The 26,514-nt window shown below is 46.3% G+C and overlaps 1 protein-coding gene across 1 annotated transcript in view; it reads left to right on the top strand.

The window, feature by feature from the left end:
* Nucleotides 1-529: 529 nt before the first annotated feature.
* AR (androgen receptor) overlaps nucleotides 530-26,514 on the top strand; it is a 156,958-nt gene continuing 130,973 nt past the window's right edge. Inside the window, 1 exon segment of the mRNA XM_011371467.1 lies at nucleotides 530-2,091. Coding sequence (XP_011369769.1) covers nucleotides 530-2,091 — 1,562 coding nt within the window.

Here is a 26,514-nt window from a genome sequence, read left to right as displayed (position 1 = left end):
CCCCCGCCGCTTTGCGGGACCAAAGAGCAAACGATGAGGAGGCAGTCAGGTCTCCAGTAGCCAAAAAAAATAAAGACAAGGAAAAAATAAAAAAAGAGAAAGAAGAAGAAGAAAAAAAAAACAACCACCCAAACCGCACAAACAGAAGCAGAAAAGAAAAATAACGTGGCGCGGTCGCTATCTGCACCTGCTTTAGCGCACGCTGGATCGGTAAGGCGGCGAGTTACACCCCCCCCCCTTTTTTTTCTTCAAGATTTGAGCATCTTCCGAGTCTGCCCTGCGAGTGCCCAGCGGGAGCCGGAGCCCGGCGGGGCAGACCGTGCCCGGCGCGCGCGTCCCCCTGCACGGGGCTCAGAGCCTGTCACCGCGCTTCTGTATGTTTATTCCTGCAAGTTTCTTTCTCGGGAGCTTCCCGCAGGTGGCCAGCTCGCTGCAGTGACCACCGCGTCGCCGCCTGTTGAACTCTTGTCAGCGCGAGGAGGGGAAGCGGGATCCAAGAATTAGGAGGAAGATTCGGCCGAGCTCAACGATGGAGGTGCAGTTAGGACTGGGGAGGCTCTACCCCCGGCCGCCGTCCAAGACCTACCGAGGAGCGTTCCAGAACCTGTTCCAGAGCGTCTGCGAAGTGATCCAGACCCCGGGGCCTCGGCACCCCGAGCCCGCGAGCGCAGCACCTCCCGGCGCCCGTTTGCAGCAGCAGCAGCAGCAGCAGCAGCAGCAGCAGCAGCGGCGGCGGGAGAGCAGTTCCGGGCGGCAGCCGCAGCAGGGCGACGATGGCTCCCCGCAAAGCCAGGGCAGATGCCCGGCGGGCTACCTGGCCCTGGAGCAGGAACCGCAGCCCGCCCAGCACCAGCCAGCCCCCGAGGGCCGCGCGGACAGCGGCTGCATTCCGGAGCCCGGAGCTGCCGCGGCCGCAGGCAAGGGGCTGCCGCCGCCGCCTCCAGCACCGCCGGACGAGGATGACTCAGCTGCCCCATCCACGTTGTCCCTGCTGGGCCCCACTTTCCCGGGGTTAAGCGGCTGCCCTGCCAACCTTAAGGACATCCTGAGCGAGGCCGGCAGCATGCAACTCCTGCAGCAGCCGCCGCAGCCGCCGCAGCAGGAGGCGACATCGGAAGGCGGCAGCGGCGGGAGAGCCAGGGAGGCCGCGGGGGCTCCCACCTCGTCCAAGGACAGTTACCTAGCGGGCAACTCGAGCATCTCGGACAGCGCCAAGGAGCTGTGCAAGGCGGTGTCGGTGTCCATGGGCTTGGGTGTGGAGTCGTTGGAGCATCTGGGTCCCGGGGAGCAGCTTCGCGGGGACTGCATGTACGCGCCGCTCCTGGGCGGGCCGCCCGCTGTGCGCCCCACTGCTTGCACCCAGCTGGCCGAGTGCAAGGGCTCCCTGCTGGACGAGCGCCCGAGCAAGGGCGCCGAAGACACTTCCGACTACCCGCCTTTCAAGACAGGTTACGCCAAAGCGCTGGACGGCGACAGCCTGGGCCGCTCCGGCGGCGGCGAAGCGGAGGTCTCCGGGCCACTTGAGCTGCCATCCAGCCTGTCTCTCTACAAGTCCGGCGCCCTGGAGGAGGCCTCGGCGTATCAGAGTCGCGACTACTACAACTTTCCGCTCGCCCTGGCCGGGCCGCCGCCCCCGCCGCCGCCGCCTCCCCACCCGCACGCCCGCATCAAGCTGGAGAACCCGCTGGACTACAGCAGCGCCTGGGCGGCCGCGGCGGCGGCGGCGCAGTGCCGCTACGGGGACCTGGCGAGCCTGCACGGCGGGGGCGCCGCGGGACCCGGCTCGGGCTCACCCTCCGCCGCCGCCGCCTCCTCCTGGCACACTCTCTTCACCGCCGAGGACGGCCAGATGTACGGGCCCTGTGGCAGCGGCGCCGGCGCCAGCGCGGGCGAGGCGGGCTCTGTGGCCCCCCCCTACGGCTACACGCGGCCACCTCAGGGGCTGGCGGGTCAGGAAGGCGACTTCCCCCCGCCCGATGTGTGGTATCCCGGCGGCGTGGTGAGCAGAGTGCCTTACCCGACTCCCAGTTGTGTCAAAAGCGAGATGGGCCCCTGGATGGAGGGCTACTCCGGGCCTTACGGGGACATGCGGTAAGTTTCCCCGTCCCCAAATAAGTCTGTCTGGGCCGACGCAGCCCGCGCTCCGAGTCGGATCGGCCCCTCCGCCCCTGGGGCTGCTCCAAGCGCTGCCAGGGACGGGGCCTCCCCGAGCCGCGAGCCTAACGTGGACTGCGGGCCTGGCCGAGGCTTCCCCCTTAGACTCCCGAGGCCACCGCTGCCCTCCCCGGTTCCTGGCAGCTGTCCGCCCCCAGCCTCCTGAAGTCCTCGCTGCCTCGTGGTGCCCCGTGTCCCAAGGGCTCCAAACTTCAGCCCCTTTGCAAGGGCCACCCCTCGCAAATAAAGCCCTTAAGTCCCCCCACTTCTTTGGCGCCTCCTCTCCCCCAAATCTGTGAACTTGGACGGAGGAGCTGAGCGCCGCCTCCTCTTAGGGTCTGTGACAGGCCGCCCTCCAGCCCGCGGCCGGGCTCGGGCCGGTCAGAGGCGAACGGCCGGCCCAGGCTTTGCCCAGCCCGCCTCCTTCAAAGAGACCAAATGCAGTGCGAGATCGCGGAGGAAGGTGGTCTCTGAGCTGCACGGCCTGAAGGGCTGGAGAAGGGGTGTCAAGAAGGGGTGAGGGTCCTCCCCTGGAACCAGCCGAGTTCTTGCCCTAGGCTTGGCAGTCAGCACGGAGAATCCGACCCGTCAGGATCAGAGCAGGCAGAGGTGGAGGAAAACCAAAGGCCAAGTTTTTTACTCCACACTGGGAGAATTGGCCCTCACAGGTTGACTGTTTTGGAAGTAGCCGCTTTAGTGGGGTTTTTTTTCTTGTAAAGTGTTTATTTTCTCTGGGGTCTAACAGAACTACAGTCCCCTACTTCAGATTTGCATCAGATCTAGAAAGATGAGACTGTTCCTTTAATGAAGAATTTAACCCGACTCAAGTCTGACTGAGACAAGTGTTTGAGAATAAATTTTAAAAGATTTCCTGCTCTATCCACTGTACTCAGAAGTCTGCTTTGCGGAGGGAGGGGTTGGGCTCTTCAGTCTATTCCTTCATTTTAAGGACAATTGAAAACATGAACTGTTACCTCTAACAAGCTGAGCAACAGCCATTAGGGGCATATGAGCCATAGTCTTGCCCCAACTTTTAATGAGATGATGAGAAAAAACGGTCGTCGCTTTCCTCTTGCTTGTTAAATACCCTTCCTTGTCACAGCTGTTGAGCTTCTTGAAGACCGTATTTCCCAGCGAACTACGGTTTCGTTTATCCCGGTGACAGCGCAGAGGGTGACTGGGGAACCGACTCCTTGGGCCCCCTGGGTGCTGATGCCTCCACGGACTTGTGTGTCGTTCCATGTTTCTGTAGTTATTTTCTTTTATCTGTAACTTTTCCAAAATTTCTTTGTTAGTCTCAGCATCCTCGGCGACTGAAATCCAACAGTTTGCCTCCTTTCACCGATATGTCTGTTCTCGGAAGGTTGATAGCATAGGCTTAGGAAAGGAAGAGGAGGATAGGATTTCATAAAATATTTTCTTGGCTATAGAAGAATCAGCTTCCTACCAGGCTTTATATTCTATTCGGTTTTTGAGGTTTGGCCTACAGGATTGTCACAGGGTTCCTTTATAGTGTCAAAGACTCTTCCAGTTAAATTGGAGTGTTTTGGTTGGTTTGTTTTGGTTCTCTGTTTTCATTATTATCACGAGGTGGTTATACCATGGGATGAAAGGTATTTTTTCAGTTTATGAGAACTTTGTTACTTTTTTTTTTTTTTTTGGTAAGACTGTCACTAGTCAGCCAATCCCTTTGCCACTGTGAACTTTTCTGGGTGCAGGGTGGGGAGGATGTCAGAGGTGCTTCTAGATCCACCATTACGCTAAGCCCAGTCACTGGAAACTTCTCCCGGCTGCACGTCCCCTTCAACTAACTCAGTTAACAGGGATTAAACGAATGATTGAACACGTTTGTTAAGGACTGTCTGTCTTCGAAGACGTAAACTGAAATTTTTAGGAAGTGGCTATGAGAGAGCAAAAAGGTTTATACCGTCAGGTGTGCAGTAAGCCAGGTGTTTTTGTCACAGGTCTTAATGGAAAATCACCTGGAAATACCTGCTTCAATTAATGACCTGAAAGCGTGAGGATTTCGTAGTGCCTGAAGAAACTACGAGATTACTTCATCTTTCCTGGTTCGTGATTGCTGCGCCGGTTATGGGGTTGATAAAGAATTTTCATTTCCAGGATATAGAAAATACTTGAGTCAGTTTTTTGAAACTTTCATCAGAACGCAACCAATTTCAATCTAAGAATAGACATTTTCTTACTTTCTCTTTCTTTCCCTCGCTTTGTGGAGGCACGGTTTGGTGAAAGGCAAGGGAATTTTTTAAGCCAAACTCAGAGCTTCCACCGTTTTCTGTATTGCATGTATTATATGCCAACTTGGAGTTAAAAGTCTCAAAATTCTACAGGTCTCCAATAACCTGTTCGATCGTTCCCTTTCTCCAACTGTGTGTATGTGCGTGTGTTCATACGCATTACTGAATTATAGGCATGAGAATTTTTTTTAACTTTAGTAACTTCTGGAATAACTCTGTTTTTATACATCTGCAATGTTTCTGCCAAGAGAAGAGAGGCCGAAGGTGGTCTTTTTTGGTTTTTGAACATCCTTCACCGTGTGGTCTGAACAGAAGGAATCGTAAAAAAGTGATGGTGACGTGTTAGGGAGCTGTCTTTTTTCAGAGATCAAGCAAGACTACCACTTTCTTAACTGACCACTGTCCCAATTGACAGAAGCAGGGCCCTTTACATCCCAGCGAACACAAGATTATGACAAATATTTATTCTTGGGAATTAAGGCCCAGGGGAGCCTGCGCTGGAAATAGAGTTGGGGTTTAGATAAATTATCCAGAGGCAGAGAGAACATTTTAGTTTTTCTCTTGGTACTTCGTTCTGGTCTTCATAATAACTAGTCTTTCAGTAGTGTCTCGAGGTTGGAAAATCCTGCCTTTCTCGATTAGTTATTTCAAAACAAGTCATTTTATTGATTCCTCTTTCCATCTCCTTTCCCTCCTTTTCATGACGCTCTTTCACAGAGCAGTTCGTCTGTTCTGCGAAACAGAATTTTGCTTTGGGATCAAGATAAAACTGGCTCTCTCTGTCCGTAGGCCTTGAGGGCCAGTCTATTGGGAGGAAGGGGAAAAAAAAAGCATCCTTTCTCCATGGTCAGCAGATCGCTGGTGAGTTCTGTCTGGGTACCAAAGAGCCACTCTGACTGGTCCCCCATTTTGAAATATGTGCAAGACGTGGCCACTGACGGTCCCACTTGGTTGTCCGCGGACTTTCTCTCTCAGCTCAGCCAAAGGTTAATATCAGTGAGAGATATTTTCAAAGAAGCCCGCAGCCTTCCAATTGCAGGGTCACTTCGGGGTGCTTTCTTGCCAGTGCTAATTTTACCTCATCAGACTGCCATTCTTTGAGCTATAAACTTTCCTATAATATATTGAATTTGCCGGCACACTTCATTTTCTCTTTTAAGTGTTTTTCCTCTCTGTAGTAATTTTCTCATCTGGTGTACATATACACATTTCAAACGAAGAAATCTTTGGCTTCCTCACTCTGACTTGTGTGTGCTGTGGCTGCTCTCGGTGGGATTATGTGAGTTGGAGTGAGGGGCATGATCATTTTATTACCATTATTATTATTGTTATTATTTTCATGGAGATATCAAGACCATTGGTTTCAAGCAGGGGATGGCATGCTGGCTGGGTAAGGCAATCAAGGGGCTTGTTTTATAACGAAACCTAAAATCACGGCTCTGAAGAATAAAAAGCAAACAGAAATCAAGTTTTGTGAGGCTGGTCTTCAGAAAGGAAGAAGACACCCCCTCTCCACCCCCGACCTCTACCAGTCTCTCTTCGTCTGCAGCTTCAAGTGCTGCTGCCTGTCCCGGATTGTCCTTCTTTCCACTCTTTTAATGCTTTTGACATCGAACTATAAATTCTCCTTCCTACTTTTCAGCATATCTTTCCCGTTACACCTGTGGCGTGCCCCTAAAGATTGTTTCTTTTTTTTCTCTTTTCATCTGGGGTAGCAAATCAGATCAACCTCAGCACCTCTAAGATGAGTGACTTGAGGGATAGATAGCAAAATGAAAAGCTGAACTTTTTTACCTTGAGGTTAGAACCTGAGTCAACAGTTGCTGAGGGAGCTGACCCACGTGGCTGGAGGACTCGTCATTGTAATGAACTATTTTGCAGGCTGCTTTCTCTGTCTCTCTCTTGATCTCTGTGTCCCTCTGTCTGCTGGTCATTCTGACACCCTTTTCTCAAAGCCTCAGAAAAACTGGACCCTCTCCCCTCCGAGACAGCTCCGTCAAGTTCTGTACAGTGACCAGTGTAGATCGGCATTCACCATAGTGAAGAGAATTATGAAATCTCATATTTATGTTACGCTCTTTTCAGTGAAGAGACCCAATATCTTCCAGCTCATTCTCTTGCACTCAGGTAGGTTTGAGCAGGCCAGGAGGCTGCTCACTGAACATCCGTTTGCTAGTGCAATGAGTAGAAATAGTTGCATTTTCTGTAACATTTGTTTACCATGTGGGCAAAGCTCTCTAGAGCAACAATTCCCAGCTTTTTTGCTCAAAGCTTCCCGCGTGACATAATGTTTTAGATTGTTGCTCAGTAAAGGCTACTTTCAGTGGCTGCTGCACAGAGACGAGAGACGGAATTACGCACAATTCCTTGCACACTCATGGGCGCTGCTACCCCTTCTCTCCCACACCAATTCCTGCTGCCAACTTGTAGGCCACAGCGGGGCTGACAGTGGCTCATCTCCAGAAGCTTATAGCTCTAAAGTGCTACTTACTTGAGAATGCTGCCAATTTCAATCATGCAGTACCTGAGTTTTATTTTTTTAATAATGGCTTGATTGAGACATAATTCCCGATATATATAATTCAGCCATTTGAACTGTACAGTGAATGACTTTTAGTATATTCAGAGTTGGGTGACCATCAGCGCAGTGAATTCTAGAACATTTTAATCACTTACCTGCCCCAGCCCCCAACGCCAACAACCTGGAGCAATTATCAACCACCCACCTACTTTTGGCCTCTCTAGATTTGCTTATCCTACCATCTCATACAAATGGAATCATGCAACATGCGGTCTTTTGTGACTAGCTTCTTGCGGAATAATAATTTCAGTATTCATCCATGTTGAAGCGCGTATCGGTACTTTGTTCTTTTTTTTTTTTATAACCAAATAACGTTCCAGTATATGGAAGTACCACATCTGATGTACCACGATTGATAGACATTTGGATTCTTTCCACCTTTTGGCCATTATGAAAAATACTGCTATGAGCATGCATGTGCGGGCATTTTTTTTCTGAACATACGTCTTTAATTCTTTTGGGTACATACCTAGGAATGGCGTTTGTGATAACTCTGTTCAATCTTTTGAAGAACTCCCAAACTATTTCCAAAAGTGGCTGCACCGTTTTAGGATCCCACCAGCACTTGCTGTTGTCTGCCTTTTTAATTATAGCTACCGTAGTGGGTGTGAAGTGGTATCTCGAAGTGGTTTTCATTTGCATTTCTCTAATCACTGTAATGTTCAACATCTTTTCATGTGCTTACTGGAAGTTTGTGTATTTTCTTTGGAGAAATGTCTTTTCACATCCTTTGTTCGTTTTTAATAGGTTTATTGGCCTTTTTATTATCGAATGGTAAGTGTTTGTAATTAGATTCTGGGTACAAGAACTGTAACAAATTAGGACTCGTGAATATTTTATCACATTTTCTGAGTTGTCTTATCACTTTCTTGATGGTAGCCATCGAAGCCCAAACGTTTTCATTTTGAAGTCCGATCTATTTTTTGCTTATGTGGCTTGCGATTTTGGTGTCACATCTCGGAAGGCCGTGCCTAATCCAGGGTAAGAAGATTTACACTTAGGTTTTATTGTAAGAGTTTTATAGTTTCAGCTGTTAAAATGTAGTTTTTTGGTCAACTTTGAGTTAATTTTTACATAACTCATTAAATGTGAGTAGGGGTCCGACTTCTTTTGCGTGGGAGACATCCAGACATCACAACACCATTTGTTCACTCGTGCCCCATTTAACTGTCTTGGCACCCTTTGGGTAGGATCCGTTGACTGTAAATGTGAGCGTTATTCTGGACTCTAAATTATATTCCATAAATCTTACACCGATACATGCTGTCCTAATTATTGTAACTTTTGAGTGTTTTGAAACGAGCAAGTTCGAGTCCTCCGATTATTTTCTTTTTTTTTCCCCCAGGTTTTTTTTTTTTTTGTTTTTTGGTTTTTGTTTTTGGTTTTTTGGTTTTTTCTCTTATTTCCGTATGAATTTTAGGATCTGCTTGTAACTTTCTCCAGGGAAGCCAGTTGTGAATCTGATAGAGATCGAGTTGAATATGCAGATCGGTTTGGGGAGTGTTGTCATCTTCACAACGTAAAGTCTCCCGCTCTGTGACTGTGTGATGCCTTTCCCCTTATTTAGGTCTTCTTCACTTTTTTCAATAGTATTTTGTAGTTGTAAGACTATAACTTTCACATTTCTTTTGTTAAATTAATTTCTGCTTATTTTAACTTTTCGATGCTATTGTGAATGGAATTGTTTTCTTAATATACTTTCAAAAGTGTTCATTGCCGGTGTATAGAAACAGAATTGATTTTTGTGTATCTACTTTGTATCCTGCAACCTTGTGGAAAGCCAGAGTTTTGAACACCTCAGGGACTTAAGAGGCAGAAGGTTTTCGCTGCTGTGCTCAGAGTTACAGCACGCTTCGTTTCATCCGGGACGAGGGCTGTTTAGGGTGACTGTACCCAGTTTGCCTGAGCTGTGAGCTGGGATTGGTAATTCACCTCTCCTGGATGAATAGAAGAGTGCCTCTAAAATTTTTAGGTCTTCAGAGGAACCTAATAAGGTTTAAGCGGTTACCAGTCCTTTTTTTTTTTTTTTTAGTATTTGGATTTGGGAACTATTAGCAAGGGGGTGAAGAGTAATCATTTCCACATAGAAAACTGACATAAAGAGATAAGAAATGCCAACTAGGCCAAAGAAATCGCTAGCTGCATTTGGCTTATGTTTAGGTTTGTGTCAACAACTGGAGTCATAATGTTGTTTTTATATGTTGTCTTTTGAGTAAAGTAAATGCTACCCCTCCTGGTGTGTCTTTGTAGATGAGGAAATGGTTTATTTACTCTCATATAATTTGAGCTTCTCTGGGGTGGGGGGGTGCACTCCATAACCACAAAGCAAAGATAAAATTCACCTGTGAAGGACCTGAACACTGACCGCAAGACTACTCCAGGTGAAGGGCGGGTCTAATCAGCTACAGCTCTTGTTCCCGAGAATGGTAAGTGAACTGCAGGCGGTTGAACAGAAGGCGCTAAAGGTCCAATTGTGACTTAGCTGTCTTTAGAGATGACCCTAATGAACTGATTTTTTAACAGTATCCATCGGTCAACTACTTTTCATTAAGCGTCTGCTGTATGTCCAGCTGTGCGCCGGGAGGAGATCAGGGAGGATCTTGGGGTCTGTACCCTCAACGAGCTTATAGCTATCAAGAAAAAAACTAGGATGGCAGCAGTATGCTGAGATGCTGGATTGTATGGCAGGGGTTTTTTTTTAAATGCATGCCTTCAAAAAAGAAATGGCATGGATGTGTAGGCCAAAGTGGTTAGCAATATCGCCTGTGGCCGCCTCTTATCGTTCATGCCTTAGTAGGGACGTGATTAAACCCAAGCAATAGGTTATGGGCCTTGGTGGTCATTTCGAATACCAAGGGGTGGCGGTACCTCTGCAGAGACAATGAACGGTGAACTTGAGTAAGGGCTTGCAATCTATTTCCGCTTTTTCAACAGTGCCACTCAGTCAAGTCCGTTACTAGTTTCTTCCTCAGTTCCCTTGACTACGTCATTGCCCTTGCCGGGAACATGTTTTGACGTCTTTGACTATAAAAATATGCAACATATGAGGAATTAATTAAAATTGAGGGGATTAATGGCTCTAAGTTTGGCGTGGGAGCCATCGAAGAAGGTGCCCAGTATGGTGATCAGATCAAGAATTATTGTTCTGCTCTCAAGGATTCCTTTGAATATGGTGGCTTACTTTGAGGTTTCAGGCTGTTGGTTAAATGAGGGAAACGCGAAGAACAAATCAATTACGAGAGTAAGGGGTGCATGAAAACTTTTTTTTTTTTTTAAATAATGGTTTTGCTGAATTCGATGGTGTGGCTTTTTAAAATGGCTCACCCCTTCAGCATGGGCTCTGTTTTGTGCAGGTTGAATTACGTTCTTTGTTTATGCGAAATAAGCCAGACAGAAAAAGTTGAAAACCATATGATTTCACTCGTATTTGGGATATAAAACTGAAAGCAACAAACAAACATGACAAACAAAGAGAGATTCGTGGACAGAGACAACAGTTTAGTGGTGACCAGAGGGAAGGGGGGAGGGGGGAGGTAGGTAGAGGTAAAAGGGGTCAAATATGTGGTGACGGAAGGAAATCTTTGGGTGGCAAACACACGATGCAATATATATACGACTTAGGGTTCAATTGTACCCTCGAAACTTATTTGATTTTACTAATCACTGTCACCCCAGTAATTTTAATTTTAAAAAAGTGCTTTGCTTATGAAACTGTCCTCGCAGTCTCTGGCCACTAGGGGGACCGCACGTGTCCTGCAGCAGGATCTCCCTGGGAGTGGTTTGCTCTTTGCTGGTTTCAGCACGTCACAGGCTAACTTGAGCCAGAACCACCAAGTACCAGACAATAATAAATAAGCTACCATGGTACTTAGTATTTTATCTGGGATGTTGTTTCCCAAAGTACAAAACATTTTTACTGACATTGTTTGACCCCTTGGTAACCTTTTCTGAATGAGGTGCAGGGAAGAGTAATATTGGACAGATTCCAGTAGTTTTTACAGTTTACAGAGCAGTTTCGTATTCCATTATTACATTGCACCCTCATTTCTACCTATACAAGTAGCCAGGTCTCATGGAATTATAATATTCTTCATACTATCATAACACTGTTATTCCCATTGTAAATGTTATGTTCAGAGAAGTTAGGTCACGTGTCTAAAGTCGGACAGCTTCAGAGTGGCAGAGCTGGGATTTCAGCCCCACTATTTCTTCCTTAAATCAGATGTTCCTCTTTCTTTTATCACATATCTCTGTCGCCTCATAAATAAAAAATAGGCGATTCAGGGAGGCAAAGAAACCTGCATTGGTATCAATAATAGAAACCGGTACAGCTCTTAAAGCTGACCTGGGTCTCTTATCCACTCGCACCGACCGATTGGGTTGTGCGTGGTTCTGGGCACCAGTAACCTTGCCATGCTACTTCACAGACCATACTTACTTATGTAACAGATACTTACTGAGCATGTACTACATGCCAAAGTCTGTCCTAGGCACCGATGACTCAGCAGTGAACAGGGCATACAAAAAGTCTTCCCTTCATGGGGTTTACAGTTGAGTGAGAGGAGACATGTAGGTATATCAAAGGGTGATAAGTGTCATGAAGAATAACTTAGCACAGTGTGTGGGGGGGGGTACAGATTGATAGTGGGAGGGGCCGTTTCATAGATGCGGGTCAGAGAAGGAAGGCCTCACTGAGAAGGTGATACGTGAGCAGAGACCCGAAGGAAAGGAGGAAGTGAGCCATAGGGACATCTGGGCTTCGACTATTCCAGACAGAGGCAACCCCAAGTACCAAAGGCCCAAGGCGGGAACAAACTTGGTGTGATGGATGAAAGACAGCTGGGAAGGCCTGTGATGGAGGATGAGTCGTAGGTAGCGAGGGCCAGGATTGCTCAAGTCTTTATTTTTCACCTTGCAGTGGGGAGCCATGGGGAGGTTTTGAGGAGAGGGGCAGCGCGATCCGATTTATGTTTTAGCGGGATCCTTCTTCATAACATGTACCGCTCGTTGATATTTTATACGTTTGTCTGTTTACTTACTGTCTGTGTGGAGAAGAGACGGTGGCAATGGCGGAGGGAATGAAGCAGGTGGATTCTGACAGCATTTACTGACAGATTAGATGTTCATTGAGAGAAAAAGGAGTCAGTGCTTGATTGTCAAACTTCTGATCTGAGCGCTTTGAAAAACGTGATCACCATTTCCTGAAACGATGAGGCTTGTAGGTAGAGCAAATATGTGGGGTGCGGGGTGGGGGGCAGTGGTTAGGAAACGAGAGTTTGATTTCAGATCTATAAAGTTTGAGTTATCTGGTGAACATCCTGATAGCTTCTCCTCAGTCTTCGTGCAATGTTCTCAGCTTTCCTGCTCTTCGAGATGATTAAAAGGGCCCTTAGAGTCACCTAGGTTTTGGGCGCCCTCTCCTTGTCCCCTTTTACTTTATAGAAGCCTAGAGAAGGGCAGTGTCTTGTCCTGGATAAAAACGACAATTAGCGATAGAACTAGAGCACAGACTCACTTCTCCTGGATTCTGACTTGGGGGAGAGAGTGAGTCTCTTCTTCTTGCCCAAACCTTAAACCAGGTAATTAAAGTAAATAGTGACTTAAAAAAAAAAAAACTGGAACAACACACAGATTGGAAGTTGCCTCTAATCGAACCGAAACATTATCACGTCTTTACTAAACCACGTGCCAAAATAATATATCCATGGAAAACACAGTAAGCAGACTTTCAAAGGCCATTGAGCTTTGATCAAAGCTGGAAGCTACTGGGAACCTGAACAGAAATGGCTGGAGGTCGTAGGATATTTTAGTTCCCGGAACCCGGGAGACGGACCACCTTGTCAGGTTAGCTGGTTTTAAGGATGCGCTGCCTGAGGCACAGAGATGGGGAGGAGTCAGACCGAAGTCACACAGAAAGCGTGTGCCTTTCAGGCACAACCCGTTCTGGGGCTTAGCCGTCCATTGCTTCCTGGAAAAAGTGTGTTGGAAAAGCGATTCCACGCTTAGAACAAAAAAATTATAGTAATAGCATTAATAATGATAGCACTTAGCGTGTGCCAAATTTTGGTGCCTTACGCGGATTAACTGATTTAATTCTCACAATAGGTAGCCAAGGCAGTTCAGTAACTCATGCAGAGGTCACACAGTTAGGAAGTAGCACAGCTCATGTGCACACCCAGGAAGTGTGGCTTGTAACTAGGAGGTTTTAACCTCTGTATAATACAGCAGTTTTTCAGATTAGCCAGCCTTTTGTGTGTACCATCCCCAAAGGTTGAGGACTATGGTGGCCTCATAATACACTGCCCCTGTTAGAGTCTCCTGAACTTCACCTCGCCAAATAACCGAGTACCTGGGGGATTAAGGCAGAGGTGGAGGGACACAGAAAGGGGGTGGTGGAAAGAGTTGATCATTTACCATAGGGAGTGGAAAGCAGAACTTTAGAAATTGAAAAAGGCCTAGAGATGCCAAGGTGTTTGAAAAATCTCAAAGCCCACTACACACTTGGGCAGTAGGAGAGCTGCCAAGCTAAGGAAAACAAGATGCCTGTTTGTTTTGGAGTTGGGAACTTTTTTATGTGCCTTACAGATGTTAATTCATCTAATCCTCAACATAAGTGTTGACGTAGGTAGTGTAAACATTCGCGTTACTGGTGAGGAAGCAAGCACAGGACAGGCAGTTAGCATTCCCAAGGTTACAGAACAGCTAAGTGGAAGAGCGCGTGTTACCATGTGGGCAGCCCAGCGCCTCTCCTCCTGCTCTCCGCCATCTCACCGAGGGAAAGGCGTGCTGCACCCGTTAACGTATAGTTTCGACGCAAAAAAAACGTTGTGCCTGAACTTCAAACATCGAGCAGAGCAACCCTTACCCTTAAAATACACCAGCTCGTTTTAAGATCTCTTAGGAGGAAGGTACTTAGCCGAGGTCACCTGGTGAGTAATTTGCAGAACCAGAGCTTGAACTGGAAACTCCAGACTGCTAGGCCCCTTTGCCTTCTGTCGCTCTGGTCTCCTTCTCCCCCTGGCATGTCTCCCTCCATTCCTCCTCCTGTACCACCCTGCCCCTAATCTTTTTTTTTTAATCAACAAAAATGTCAGCATATAGGATTTGCCATAAATAAGAAGAGGAGCCTGCCAGTAGGACAGGATACTACCTCTGGCCTTTTAGGCCTGAACTGGTTGTGCAGGATCCCATAGGAATTTGTATAAAAACAGTTGCTTAGGCATTCCTTTTGAAAATTGGCAGTGTATAAGAAAGAGCATCTTTCTAAACTGGTCAGATTGGACCACCTCTCTACAGCACTGTCCATCCTCTAATTGCATAAAGAGGTCACACATAAAGTGACAGTTGGGCTGAAAGATGGAAGCCCTCATTATGTTCCATGCTTAGGTGTTTAAAAACACAAAGGTTAGTTAGCAAGTGTGTAGCCGCTGGGAGTTTCCAACTGTTCATTTGCGAAACCTGTTTCATCACCCTTTCAAATCAAAAAGACCAAAATAGACTGAGATGTTTCAGTCACCAACTAGCTAATAGTGGAGCAAAAATCTTAACCATGCTCATATTTTCAGACGATGTGTCATTTGCTTTGAACATTTGCTGGGCCTGGCCGAGGTGCTAGATTGACTCTACATGCAGCAGGTCAGATGTGGGATTCCTAGGCTCTTCTCTGGCTGGAGTTCAGCTACATCATTCTCAGTTCTCTTCTTTAAACAGTCCTTGGTCTACAAGCTCCCTGACAGTTGGAACTCTATCTAATTTCTCTCTGTATCCTCGGTGCTTAGCACGGAGAAAACCTCACCGAATAGGTCAAGCGCCTGCTGGAAATTGCGACTCCTCCTTATTCGCTTATAGGTTAAAGTCCAAATTCTTTAAGTCTGGTGTTCAGAGCTTTTTATAATCTGAGTGACTTTTTTTTTTTTTTTTTTTTGCCAGCCTCATTGCCTATAATTCCCTTACAAAATCTTAAACTCTAGTCAGGTGGATTTTGTCACTATCACATTAAACCATCTTCACTTCCTTATTTTTTTGAACTTGTTGTTTTCCTGTTACTCCTTTGGCTTTGAAGGCTATCCCATTTTTAGTAATATTTATATTATTCTAAGCTTAGCTCTAATACAGTCTCCTACAAGATAAAATTTCTCATCCCCTAATCCATTGAGGAGTGATCTCTGTGACATGATTTGGTCTTTCTATGATGTTATATGATGGAAAGAATGTACGCTTCACACTTTTCACATGTACACTAGGACTAGAAATCTCTACCTTGTAAGATTTGGGGGGAAGAGGATCAGATGATATGATAGATGTTAATTACGAGTCAAAAGTCAGTGCTTAATACCTTTTAGATTTATCGCTTTTTTCCTTCTCCGTCAATATGGTACTGAGGTCATTAAATTATAATTATTCATGGGCATGTCTTACATGTCCTTCAAAATTATACCTTCTTTCAGGGCAAAGATTGTTTTATGAATATCTTGGTGTAATATATACAAAACAACATAGTTTAGAGCTTGGCCCATAGTAGGTATTCCATAAGTATTACTTTATTAAGTGATTCTGAGTCAGTAGTATTAAGTGACTGCCGAAAACAACTGGGTTCCATTAATAGAAATTTGAGATTCAGAAGAAAAGCAATAGTCTTGCTCTGTGAAATCCTGGTTGGACCTCAACATTCACGGGGCAGCTCTCGTAAAGCCTGAAGAAGCTGAGATGCTGCACCGGGTCGGGGGAGGAAGGCAGGGAGCAGTGGACATACACATTGTCTCATTATATCTTAAGGACCATCATTGAATAAAAGAGTTAGATATTTTTTGTAGAACCGCCAAGGGGCAAAACCAATGAGAACAGATTGCAGTTTAGTAAAAGAAAAAACGTCTTCTCAGAGTGATTTCGCCTACATCAGATGTTGCCAGTATGGGCCATGTGTCTGTGCGTGTGTCAGATTAGTTGCTAACATTTTATATAAACATTTGGATTTCCAGCTTTGGGAATGAAGATGTGGCACTAGCGGGCCTACATTCCTGCATGGCGATAAGCAGCTGAAGGTGACAAACAGCTGCTACTCTAGATATGGGGTGTGTGCTTTCCAGGTTGCCTAGATACCAGCTTCCTGCTTTCTTCATTTAAGATACTCGCTCGACTCTTCCAGCCATTTGAATTGGCCATCCCTGTCAGGTCAGGGACCTGGGCAAATCTCGAGAGCCTTCCTTACCCCGCAGGCTTTTGGATCTTACATAGGAGGGACTGCGGGAAAATACAAAGGACCTCGCAATCAGATCCAACCCGACTTCCAGTTCTGGCACAGCCATTGAGCACCTGTATGACCTCGGCTGAGTAACTTGACCTCCATGAGCCTCAGCCTCATCTGTAGAATGCTCTCCTGATGGTGTCATTGTGAGGACCAAATAGAATGACTTAGATAAAGGGCATGCCACTGTAGTAGATGCTGAAATATTAGTTAATATTAACCTTAATAATAGTTGCTCTCTTGTTTGTCACACCCTTTCTGTCCATTGGCAGTGTCACAAAGGTAATAAATTCCCCCTTCGTAAAGACAGTCAAGAAGAAATTGGACTTCTTGGGAAACATGTATTTAGGGAAGAGGTTCAGACTCGCACCAGGGGATCTCCAGAGTTGCTTTGTAACAACTTAAAAGCGTATAAATCAGCGGTCCCCAGCCTTTTTGGCCCCAGGGACCGGCGCTCCTATGGGAATTCAATGCCTGATGATCTGAGGTGGAGCTGAGGCGGTGATTCCTGTGCTGGGGAGCGGCTGCAAATGCAGATGAAGCTTCGCCCACTCCCCCGCCACTCACCTCCTGCTGTGCGGCCCAGTTCGGAACAGGCCACGGACCAGTACCAGTCTGCAGCCTGGGTGTTAGGGACCCGTGCTATAAATGACTCCAAAATGTCCATCTGGATGACTTTAGGCATACCTTGCAGAGTTAGGGATTTTTAAGAAAACAGGCTGAGGGTTGCTGGGAATGGAGTCGGGGTCAGGGCTGAAGTATAATGTGTTGAGAGGTTCAGGCACAGACTTTGACAACTGACAGATCTCGGTCTAACTCCTCGCTGACAATTACTCTTGGCATGTTCTGGGCCACTTAATGTTTCCTGGCTTCGGTGTCCTCATTTTAAAAGTGAAGACACTAGTCCTTCCCTTGTTGTGTTCTGGTGAGGCTGTGTGACCAGCGCCTTGCCCAGAATAAATGCTTGATGAACGGTTCTTCTTCTTGTTCTTCTTCAGATTATTCTTTATTCTTGTTGTTGTTGTTGTTGTTGTTGTTGTTGCTATTTTTAGAAGAGACAGGCAGAGCAGGGAAAGGCACCCTAGACTCTGACTGGAGTATGTGGGTTTTCCCACAGGCCGCTGCTGCCTGCCCCTCTCCTCCACGAAGCCCCATTTCGCCAAAATGCTTTGGGTGCAATGTGAGTGTGAGGTCATTGCAGATAACAGGGAGCGTGATTTGCTTTGGTAATGCAAGTTATTAAGTTACTTTCCTCAGCCCAGTTGAAATCTTTTACTAGTTGATGCTTGTTTCAAAGTGCAAGACTGAGCCGGTCTGAGAAGAGAGGGTGACAAGACACCTCCTGTCAGCCAGAGGCCATGGTCCTCCACACGGAACAAGATGGTCCAGTCCAAAGTCTGGGTCCTTGGTGAGGTTGGGGTCCCTTCGCTTCGTCTAGTCACTGCACTGCACGCATTGGTCCCCTTCCCCCACGAGCTCACCGGGCAGGAGTTTCCTTTACCCCGTCCATCCCCCTTCTCACGTCGTGCTCCACACAGCTGGCAGGCTGGCAGGCAGAACCAAAGCGAGTCTCTTAGCTAGAGAGAGAATTTCCCCTGCAGTGCTGAGTTGGCTTGGGAAGCTCATGTTGACGAAGGACTTTACTGACCACCTCTCAACGCGCCACACACATTGAAACTTTTTTCTCCTTGTGTCAGGGCAGCTCCTTGCCCGGGTGTATTTAAAGCTCTGCTGACTCATTGAAGAGCAGGCTGGCAGGTCTCAAGAGGCGGGGATCATGCCGCAGTCTATGGGGCAGCGAGTGGAAAGGTGAAATTCGGCTTCCTCCCGTGGGGACACAGAGGCGACCTACTTCTATCCCCGGGACTCCAGACAGCACCTCCGAAGACTTCTTATTGTACCCCTTTTGGTTGCATTCTCGGTTTATAAAAAAGTAAGGGTGACACAGATGGAGCACGGCTACCAGCGGGTCAGCCAGCTCACACCGTAGGGCTCCTGCTGCTGCTGGTCGCTGAGAGCAGCAAGAAAGCGTCCGCCTAATGTGTTCCTTTCCCTCTCTGCTTTTCAGTTCGTGGTCACGTGCATTGTCACCATGGCGCATGCCAGTTGCTGCAAAGTGATCTATATTTCTTTCTCTTTTATTCTCCACTGCACTTCTGAATTTATCCGTGGAGGAACGAGCCCGTCAGCAGGTGTTCATCGTAGGTTCGGACTGGCACTTCCTTGGAGCCGGTTGTCCCCGTGGCTGTCACCCTGTAAACCTGCAGTTTCGCAGGGTCCCAAACTTCTCCATCCTGCCCCGCAGGCTCCAAGCCCCTTTCTCTCTCACGGCAACTGCTCCCGACTTTGTCGGCCGCTGCCTCCTTCACTGACATTTGCCATCTCTGGCTCCTTGGTCTGTCTCCCATGACTGGCCTCACTCCACATCCACCGCGCCGACTCTCGCCATGGGGACCTTCCTCATACACCCTCCCTTTGCAGAAACCACCTCTGAGCAGGGGTGCCGGAGTGGATCCCAAAAGGCTGCTTCTTGGGGAACTTTAAAAGGTTGGTAGTAAGATATTTTTTTTATCAGCAGCAGCACTGACTCATTTGCACAGCCATAGCCAGGACCTAGAACCCCTCAGATAAGCCAGAAGTTGCTTGAACCTGGCAGGACACCCAGTCTTCTGCCTCCCTCCCCCCTTTTATTGAGGTATTATTAACATATCACAGTAGTTTCAGGTATATGACATAATGATTCGATGTCTGCATATCCTTTCCCTTTTGCGTTCAGTTTTTAGATGCTTTGCAGAGAATGCGGCGGCTGGCTTTGCTCTAGCCGGTTGATACGAGGAACGGCGGAGGACAGGAAGATGGCAGTGGAGCCACTGGACATGTCTGACACCGAGTGGTTCCAACTCCTCGGATGTAGGAAGTGCTTGAGCGTTCGCTAAGTCCTTTCAGGCACATTACTGTCTGTGCCGCTCAAAGCGACGCGGAGGAGGGTGCAGGGTCCATCGACATCCCCATTTCATAGATGAGGAAACTGACACAGCGGGCAATTAAAGGACGTTCCATGGTAATTTAGACAATAAGTGGAGGAACCAGAATCTGGACCATGAATTTTTACTGTAGGACTATTTTTTTTCAAGTTCACCGCACACACTCGTTACTGAACGAATGAATGAATGAATGAATGAATGAGTATATATTTGACTTGGAAACATTTCAAACATCTCCAAGTTGAGAATTTACTGAACCCTTTGTAGATCATCATTTTAATTCTCAATACTATCAATCTGGTAAAGTCATAAACATGTATTCATTCAGTAATTCATTCTTTTATTCATTTGGGCGTTTCCTGAGTGCCAACTCTGTGCCAGACGTTGTGCTGGATTCTGAGGCTACAGAGAGAAGTAAGACGCCATCTCAGGGCTCCGCGATCTCGCAGACTGGGAACTGACAGCTCAGGAGTGAGCATAAGAGCAGTTGCTTATGAAATGCCATTACCAAAATCTCAAGTCGTGTCCCTCTTGCTCAGTGAGTTGGGCCCTACTCAAAATGGGGAAGTCTTTTATTTGGGGTACATGAATGTGGAGCCTTATGAGTAATTGCCTTCTAATATAACCCTTTCTTTTGAAGAACAGAAATGAAATGTTTCAGCCTGTGTGTGTGTGAGAGTGTGTGTACGGGGCGGGGAGACAGAGAGGGAGTTGGGTATGTGAGGGCAGATGGGAGCTGGAGCATTGCCAAGTGGGAGATATGGGGACTTCGGTTGTCCCAGTGAGTTCCAACCCTAGATGGATATATTATATAGTAGATTGGGAGGACAAGGACTGCTGTGTGAGAGCTCGTCTTGGGTTTTTCCCTAAGGAAATGGTCAACAGCCCTAGAACATGACTATTGCACGTACTTTAAAAACCTGACACCCAAGGCTCTTTTCTAGCTTGGGAAACTGATTCTGATCAAATATTACGTTTTTGGAGCATCTACCTCTCAGTTCCAGGTGCTATGTTAGCTGTCGTCAAGGTATCTTATTGTTTAGTCTTTAACGTGATGTGAGGTTGTTCTTATTAGTTCCACTCTATAGATGAGGAACTGCTCTTCACGGAGGCAGACTCGCTCAAGGTCATACACTGAGTAACTTGGTGGATTTGGAAATGGAATTTCGATTTTTGACTTTTTGTCTGCCGGCCTCTCTGCTATTTTCATTGTTCTACACCACTTCAGCTTTATTTTTCGCAGAGGCCATGAAATCTACCCTCCATTAGCCATGTTCTTAAGTAATCCTCAGGAGAGGTTTAAACTTTCGTGGGTACTGTGGCCCAGAGCCTTAATCCAGGCTCTTAAGTGCCTTGGTTAACTGTAAAATGGAAAATCAAAGTCACGGCTAATTCAGGAAAAATGGGTTTGGGATGTGAATTTGCTGGGCAACTTGTCATCTCTGTTTTACTTCCTTACCTTTCGTAAACGTAGCCACAATGTTCCCTGAGAACTGGGAGTGATGAGGATGATGGAGAAAGAAAGGCTTATTACTTCCCTTCAGCCAAATGCCACGCCCACTCCTGCTCCCTTGTTTTCCCTGCAGACATGGAGGTGGGAGCTGGACGTGAGTTCCTTTCAGCCCTGAGTCTATGCCAGGCTTCTTTCCCTCCAGCTGTACCAGAGTGAGTGAAGAAGACTGGAGTCCACAAAGGAGCAGTGGACATCTGCTTACGGTACCAGGGCTTGTGTCCAGACTGTTGGTTACTATCTGTGTAACCTTGGACAACTTAACAGTTGTGAGTCAGAGTCTTCTCATCTGTAAATTAGAACATAAATTCTAATTTTATAGATGAAAGGAGAAATCTAAAAGTGTTTCGTAAACTCAGAAAGGGCTTATAGATTTACAGTTTTGCTTTTTTTATGATCACAAAATAAATGCTATGCTTCGGTGACGGAACTTTGTCCCCTTTTTTTCTAAAAGCCCAAATACGTGTGGCTTACGGGTGGATCTTTGCCCTGTACCAGCTGTATTACAATTTAGTAACTGTGGGCTGAGGGAAGCGGATTGCTTATTATGCATTGAGCCTGTTTGAAAAGAGGGTTACACATTCAGGGTTCAGCAGATGGCAGGCAGAGCCGACCGTCCAAGTCCCCTCTTAGCCCTCCAAGAGCCCCTCTTATTTATTCAAACAACATTTGAGGCTTGCTTCAAGTCGGCATGCTTGCATCCAGCTGGGCTTTTCCCCCTTCCTTTGTATATAACAAGGACTTGTTGACTTGGTGAAAAGCGTTTCTCTCCTTTCCATTTCCAAGGACTAATTGTGCTTCTCCAGTAGACAGGAATTCAAAATAGGGAGTCGAAAGGGGGCAAGCTTACGGCAGAGAATCGGAGGTGCACAGACTCGAGAGGGGATCCTGGAGGTCGCTTCCCTTCTGTACAGATTGGGCAGCTGAAACCCAGGCAGGAAAAGGAACAAACCCAAGTTTACAAATCAAGGGCTTGTACTGCCGGGTTGGCACTGGATGCTCTCTAAGGCCCCCTCTAGCTCAGATATTCGACGATCGCCTAGAGTTTGACCCTTTCTACCGTACATTGGGGACAGTGGCATCTGAGATCCCAGCTCCGACTAAAGTGGGAACACATGCTCTGCCCTCTGCTTTGCTTCTTTCAGGGGCTTGGCAGACGGTGGGCGGGCTGCGATGACCCCGTGTTTCGTATCACTGTCCTCTTTAAAACTGCATTTGTGAATTCTTCTCGTTAGCAAAGAAATAATTATCATGGGGAGGGCATTTGGGCTTCTCGGCCCCCTTGCCCTTTCTCGACTCCATAGCGAAAGGTTAAGAGCGACTTCTCGGAGGTCATGGGCTCATCTACCTGCCTGTGCAGAGGCTGGCCTGCCTTTGAGGTGCTGGCGGCCTGCTCCGACGGGAAATGAATTCAGGCTGCTCCTCCCATCCCTGATCGCTTCCCCACCGATACTCAGGCCTCACAGGTGGAAGGTTCTTTGGTTGAAAAATTAGAACTCAGTGGTGAGTTTTGTGAGGGTTGGACTGTGACTTACAAGATACGGCCATAGATAGCATTGTCTATTAGGCGTGTAGGTCAGCTTGCTTGTGAAAGCTATTTTAGTGTCCAGTAGTTTGGAGCAGACTGCAGTGTGGGTGGGGGCCTTATGTTGGGGGCCTTGAGCAATTTATTATTATCGGCATGAAAAAACACGTAATCCCCTAAACCTAGGCTGCTTTTCTCATCCATAACCTCGAGTGACATAGAACGACATAGCTGTCGTCTTTCCAATTTTCACCCTTTTCGTACAGGACAGTTTGGGTTTCTACACACGTGTCCTGGCCTGATGTTTGTATGTGATTGTGTCCCAGGCTACGTGTGTCTGTCTGTGTGAAACCATTTCTGCACAGTTGTGACACACAGACCTAGAAACAGTGTCTCCCTCTGTGCACTTAGCTACTAGGACCAAATCCCATTTTTTGGTGCCTGTGTCTCTGTGTAACCATGTATCTTACTAAGCTAGTGTATCCTTTTCTCTTTCCATTCTTCGATCCTTCTGTCACTGTGCCTTCCTGTATTTCCCCCCTGGGTTTGGGCATGTTTATATCTCTGTGGACATTTCTCACTCTGAGCCCATGTGTCACTGGGTCAGTGTGTACAGCTCTTTGTTTCTGTCGGTGTACGGATTTCTGTGTCCGCTCGGGGCTTTATTTGTGTGCTTATGCAAACCTGTCTGGGGATGACTGTTTCTGTTCACATATTTGCTGTTCTTTGTGTGTCTGCTTCTCTGTGCATCTTTTTCTTTGAGCAAACTGTCATCGTCTCCATGGATCTCAGTGCATACGTTTCAATGCATCGGCTTACTTAGTTCAGATTTCTCTGACCACGTATCCCTGTGTCTTGCTTTCCTGGACTCTTATAAGTTTTGTCTTCTTTATGTTTCTGTATGCATCCATTAGAATTTGGCCTCCTCATCTTTTTTTTTGGTGCACATCTTTTCCTTTTAGTGTATGTCCATCAGCTTTGGGAAGACCTGTCTATGTTTGTAATCAGTTGTGTTGGCTGTCTCTGTGTATGTCTGTGTGTGTGTATCTAACTGTATGTATACCAGTCCATGTATCTTTCTGTTCCTCTGTGACTGGATATTTCTACGTAGCTGTCTCTTTGTGTTGGCTTCTGTCTGTTTCTGTGTCGTTGGCTCTTTGTCTGTGCACATGTGGCCATCGATCTTATAATAAGCCCACCCGCTTTCTGAGGAACCCACTGGATTCTTTTTTGAGGTACCTAAGATGTATCTCAAAATTCCTGCTTATTTTTCGGCTTGCCGGCCACCATGGTACTTACTTTTCTATTGGTGCTTAGGTGTGCATAACTGTTCATGTTGCGATGTCAAGAGTCAGTTAAGAATTATACATGTTGTGTCTTTAATAACAGGATGGTTGTATGTAGAGAATTGTTAGGGATCGAGTGGTTTTAAACTGAAAACCTTTGCACGTTGATTTCATGTGAGTTAAATTTGAGTGGACTGGCTGCATGACATATGCTCTCAGAGAAACTCAGCACATTAATGGTAGCGAAGGCATCTATTTGTACTGAGAAGTTTTATTTGAGATTTTTATTACTGACCTAGAAGGTATTACTTTCCTGGTTTCATTTGGCATTTTGTTTTGAGGAGTTATTACAGATGGCTCTAAGGTCGAGTTACAACACAAGGAATACAGACAAAATGGAGAAGGAAAAATGACAGGAATGGACATGTATAGAGTCAGCTGAGGGTCAAGGTGCAGTTCATGGGAAATGGAGAGATAGATATAGTCATAGAGAAGCTTAGCAGGATCCCATCTTTCCTTGTTCTGGGCTGCTGAGTTTATTCAAAGAAGGCAGTGGTAGGGATGAGGAAGAGTCCAGTTCTTTTTTTAAAAAATTTATTTTTCAATGATAATTAGTATACAAAATTATATGAGTTTCAAATACACACACAGACATACACAGAGACAACCGACACAATTGATTACAACATAGTGATGAGACATTTATATACCTTACAAAGTAATACCCCCATAAGTCTAGTACCCATGTGACACCGTACGGTTATTATAATATTATTGACTGTATTCCCTATGCTGTACTTCACATCCCTGTGACTGTTTAGTAACTACCAATTTCTACTTCTTAACTCCTTCCCCCTTTTCAGCCAACCCACCTCCGGTCTTGCAACTCTCAAAATGTTCTCCGTATCTATAAATTTGTTTCTACTTGTTTGTTTATTTTGGTCTTCAGAATTCCACATGTAAGTGAAATCATATAGCATTTGTGTTTTTCTGTCTGACTTACTCCACTTGGCACAGTACCCTCTAGGTCTATTTATATTGTAGCAGATGGCAAGATTTCATATTTACTTAGTTTTATGGCCGAGTAATATGCCATCGTATATGTGTACTACCTCTTCTTTATCCCTTCATCCACTGATGGACCCAGGCTGCTTCCATATCTGGGCTACTGTAAATAATGCTGCAGTGAACATATGGATGCATGTGTCTCTTCAAAGTAGTGTTTTGGGTTTCTTTGGATAAATACCCAGAAATGAGATTACCGGGTCCTTCCTTGTCCACTGTTACAGCCTTTGCTTTAAAGTCTGTTTTGTCTGGTATAGTATTGCTACCGCAGATTGTGTTTTCATTTCCATTTGCATGCAATATCTTTTTTCATCCCTTTCCTTTCAGTCTGTGCATCTTTCGATCTGAAGTGAGTTTCTTATAGGCGGCATATATAAAAGGGTCTTCTTTCCTTATCCATTCAGCCACCCTATGTTTTGATTGGAGCATTGAATTCTTTTTCATTGGAAGTAATTGTGGATAGATACGTAGCTGTCGCCATTTCATTATTCATATTTTTGATATATATTTTTTTTCTTTTTAAACAAGTCCCTCCAGCATTTTCTCTAATACTAGCTTCATGGTGATAAACTCCTTTAGGTTTTTCTTGTCTGGGAAGCTCTTTATCTGTCCTTCGCTTCTAAATGAAAGCTTTGCTGGGTAGTCATCTTGGCTGTAAGTCCTTGCTTTTATCTTTTTGAATATTTTGTGCCAGTCCCTTCTGTCCTGTAAAGTTTATCTTGAGAAATTGCCTGACAGTCTTATGAGAGCTCCCTTGTAGGTAACTAACTGCCTTTTTCTTGCTGCTTTTAAGATTCTCCTTTTGCCTTTAGCCTTTGGCATTTTAATTATGATGTGTCTTAGTGTGGGACTCTATGGGTTCATCTTGTTTGGGACTCCCTGACCTTCCTGGGCTTGTATGTCTAATTCCTTTATCAAGTAAGGGTTTTTTTCCCATCATTATTTATTTCTTCAAATATCTTTTAATCCTTTGCTCTCTTTCTTCTTCTAGTGCCCCTATGATGTTGTACGTTTGATGTTGTCCCAGAGGCCCCTTAAACTATCCTCATTTTTTTGCACTTTTTCTTGTTCTAATTGGGTATCTTCTGCTACCATATCTTCTAAATCTGTGATTCGAGTCTCTGCTTCATTTAAACTAGTGGTCCTCAACCTTTTTGGCCCCAGTGACTGGTGCTCCTATGCAAATCTAATGCCTGATGATCTCAGGTGGAGCTGAGGTGGTGATGCCAGCGCTGGGGGAGCGGCTGCAGATACAGATGAAGCTTCACTATCTCACTCACCTGATGCTCACCTCCTACTGTGCAGCCCGGTTCCTAATAGGCCACAGACCGGTACTGGTTCGTGGCCCAGGGACTGGGGACCCTTGATCTAAATGATCGATTCCCTCTAATGTATTTTGCATTTCAGTTATTGTATTCTTCATTTCTGACTGGTTCTTTTTTATGTTTCCTATCTCATTGTTAAAGTTCTCACTGAGTTCATCTGCTCTTCCCGTGAGTTCATTGAGCGTGCTTGTCACCAGTGCTTTGAACTCTGCATGTGGTAGATCGCTGGTCTCCATTTTCTTTAGTTCTTTCCTTGAGTTCTGCCCTTTCACTTGGGGCATGTTTCTGTGTCTCCCCATTTCGGCTGCCTCTCGGGTTTGTTTCTACGTATTAGGTAGGGCCGCTACGTCTCCCGGTCTTAGGAGAGTGGCCTTATGTAGTCGGTGTCCTCTGGGGCCCAGTGGCAGTCTCCCTGGTCACCTGAGCCGGGTGCTCCAGGTGTGTCCCTTGTATGGGTCGTGTGTGCCCTTCTGTCGTAGTTGAGCCTTGAACGCTGTCTGCACAGCAGTGGGAGGGATTGACCCTCGGGCCGATTGGTTGTGAGGACTGGCCGGTGAGGGGCTGACCCCAAGAGCAGGATCCGTT

Source organism: Pteropus vampyrus, unplaced genomic scaffold (assembly GCF_000151845.1).
Source record: "Pteropus vampyrus isolate Shadow unplaced genomic scaffold, Pvam_2.0 Scaffold191, whole genome shotgun sequence".
Classification (NCBI taxonomy): Eukaryota; Metazoa; Chordata; class Mammalia; order Chiroptera; family Pteropodidae; genus Pteropus; species Pteropus vampyrus.
The sequence above is the reverse complement of the archived record's forward strand: the minus strand, read 5'-3'. Positions and strand labels throughout refer to the sequence as shown.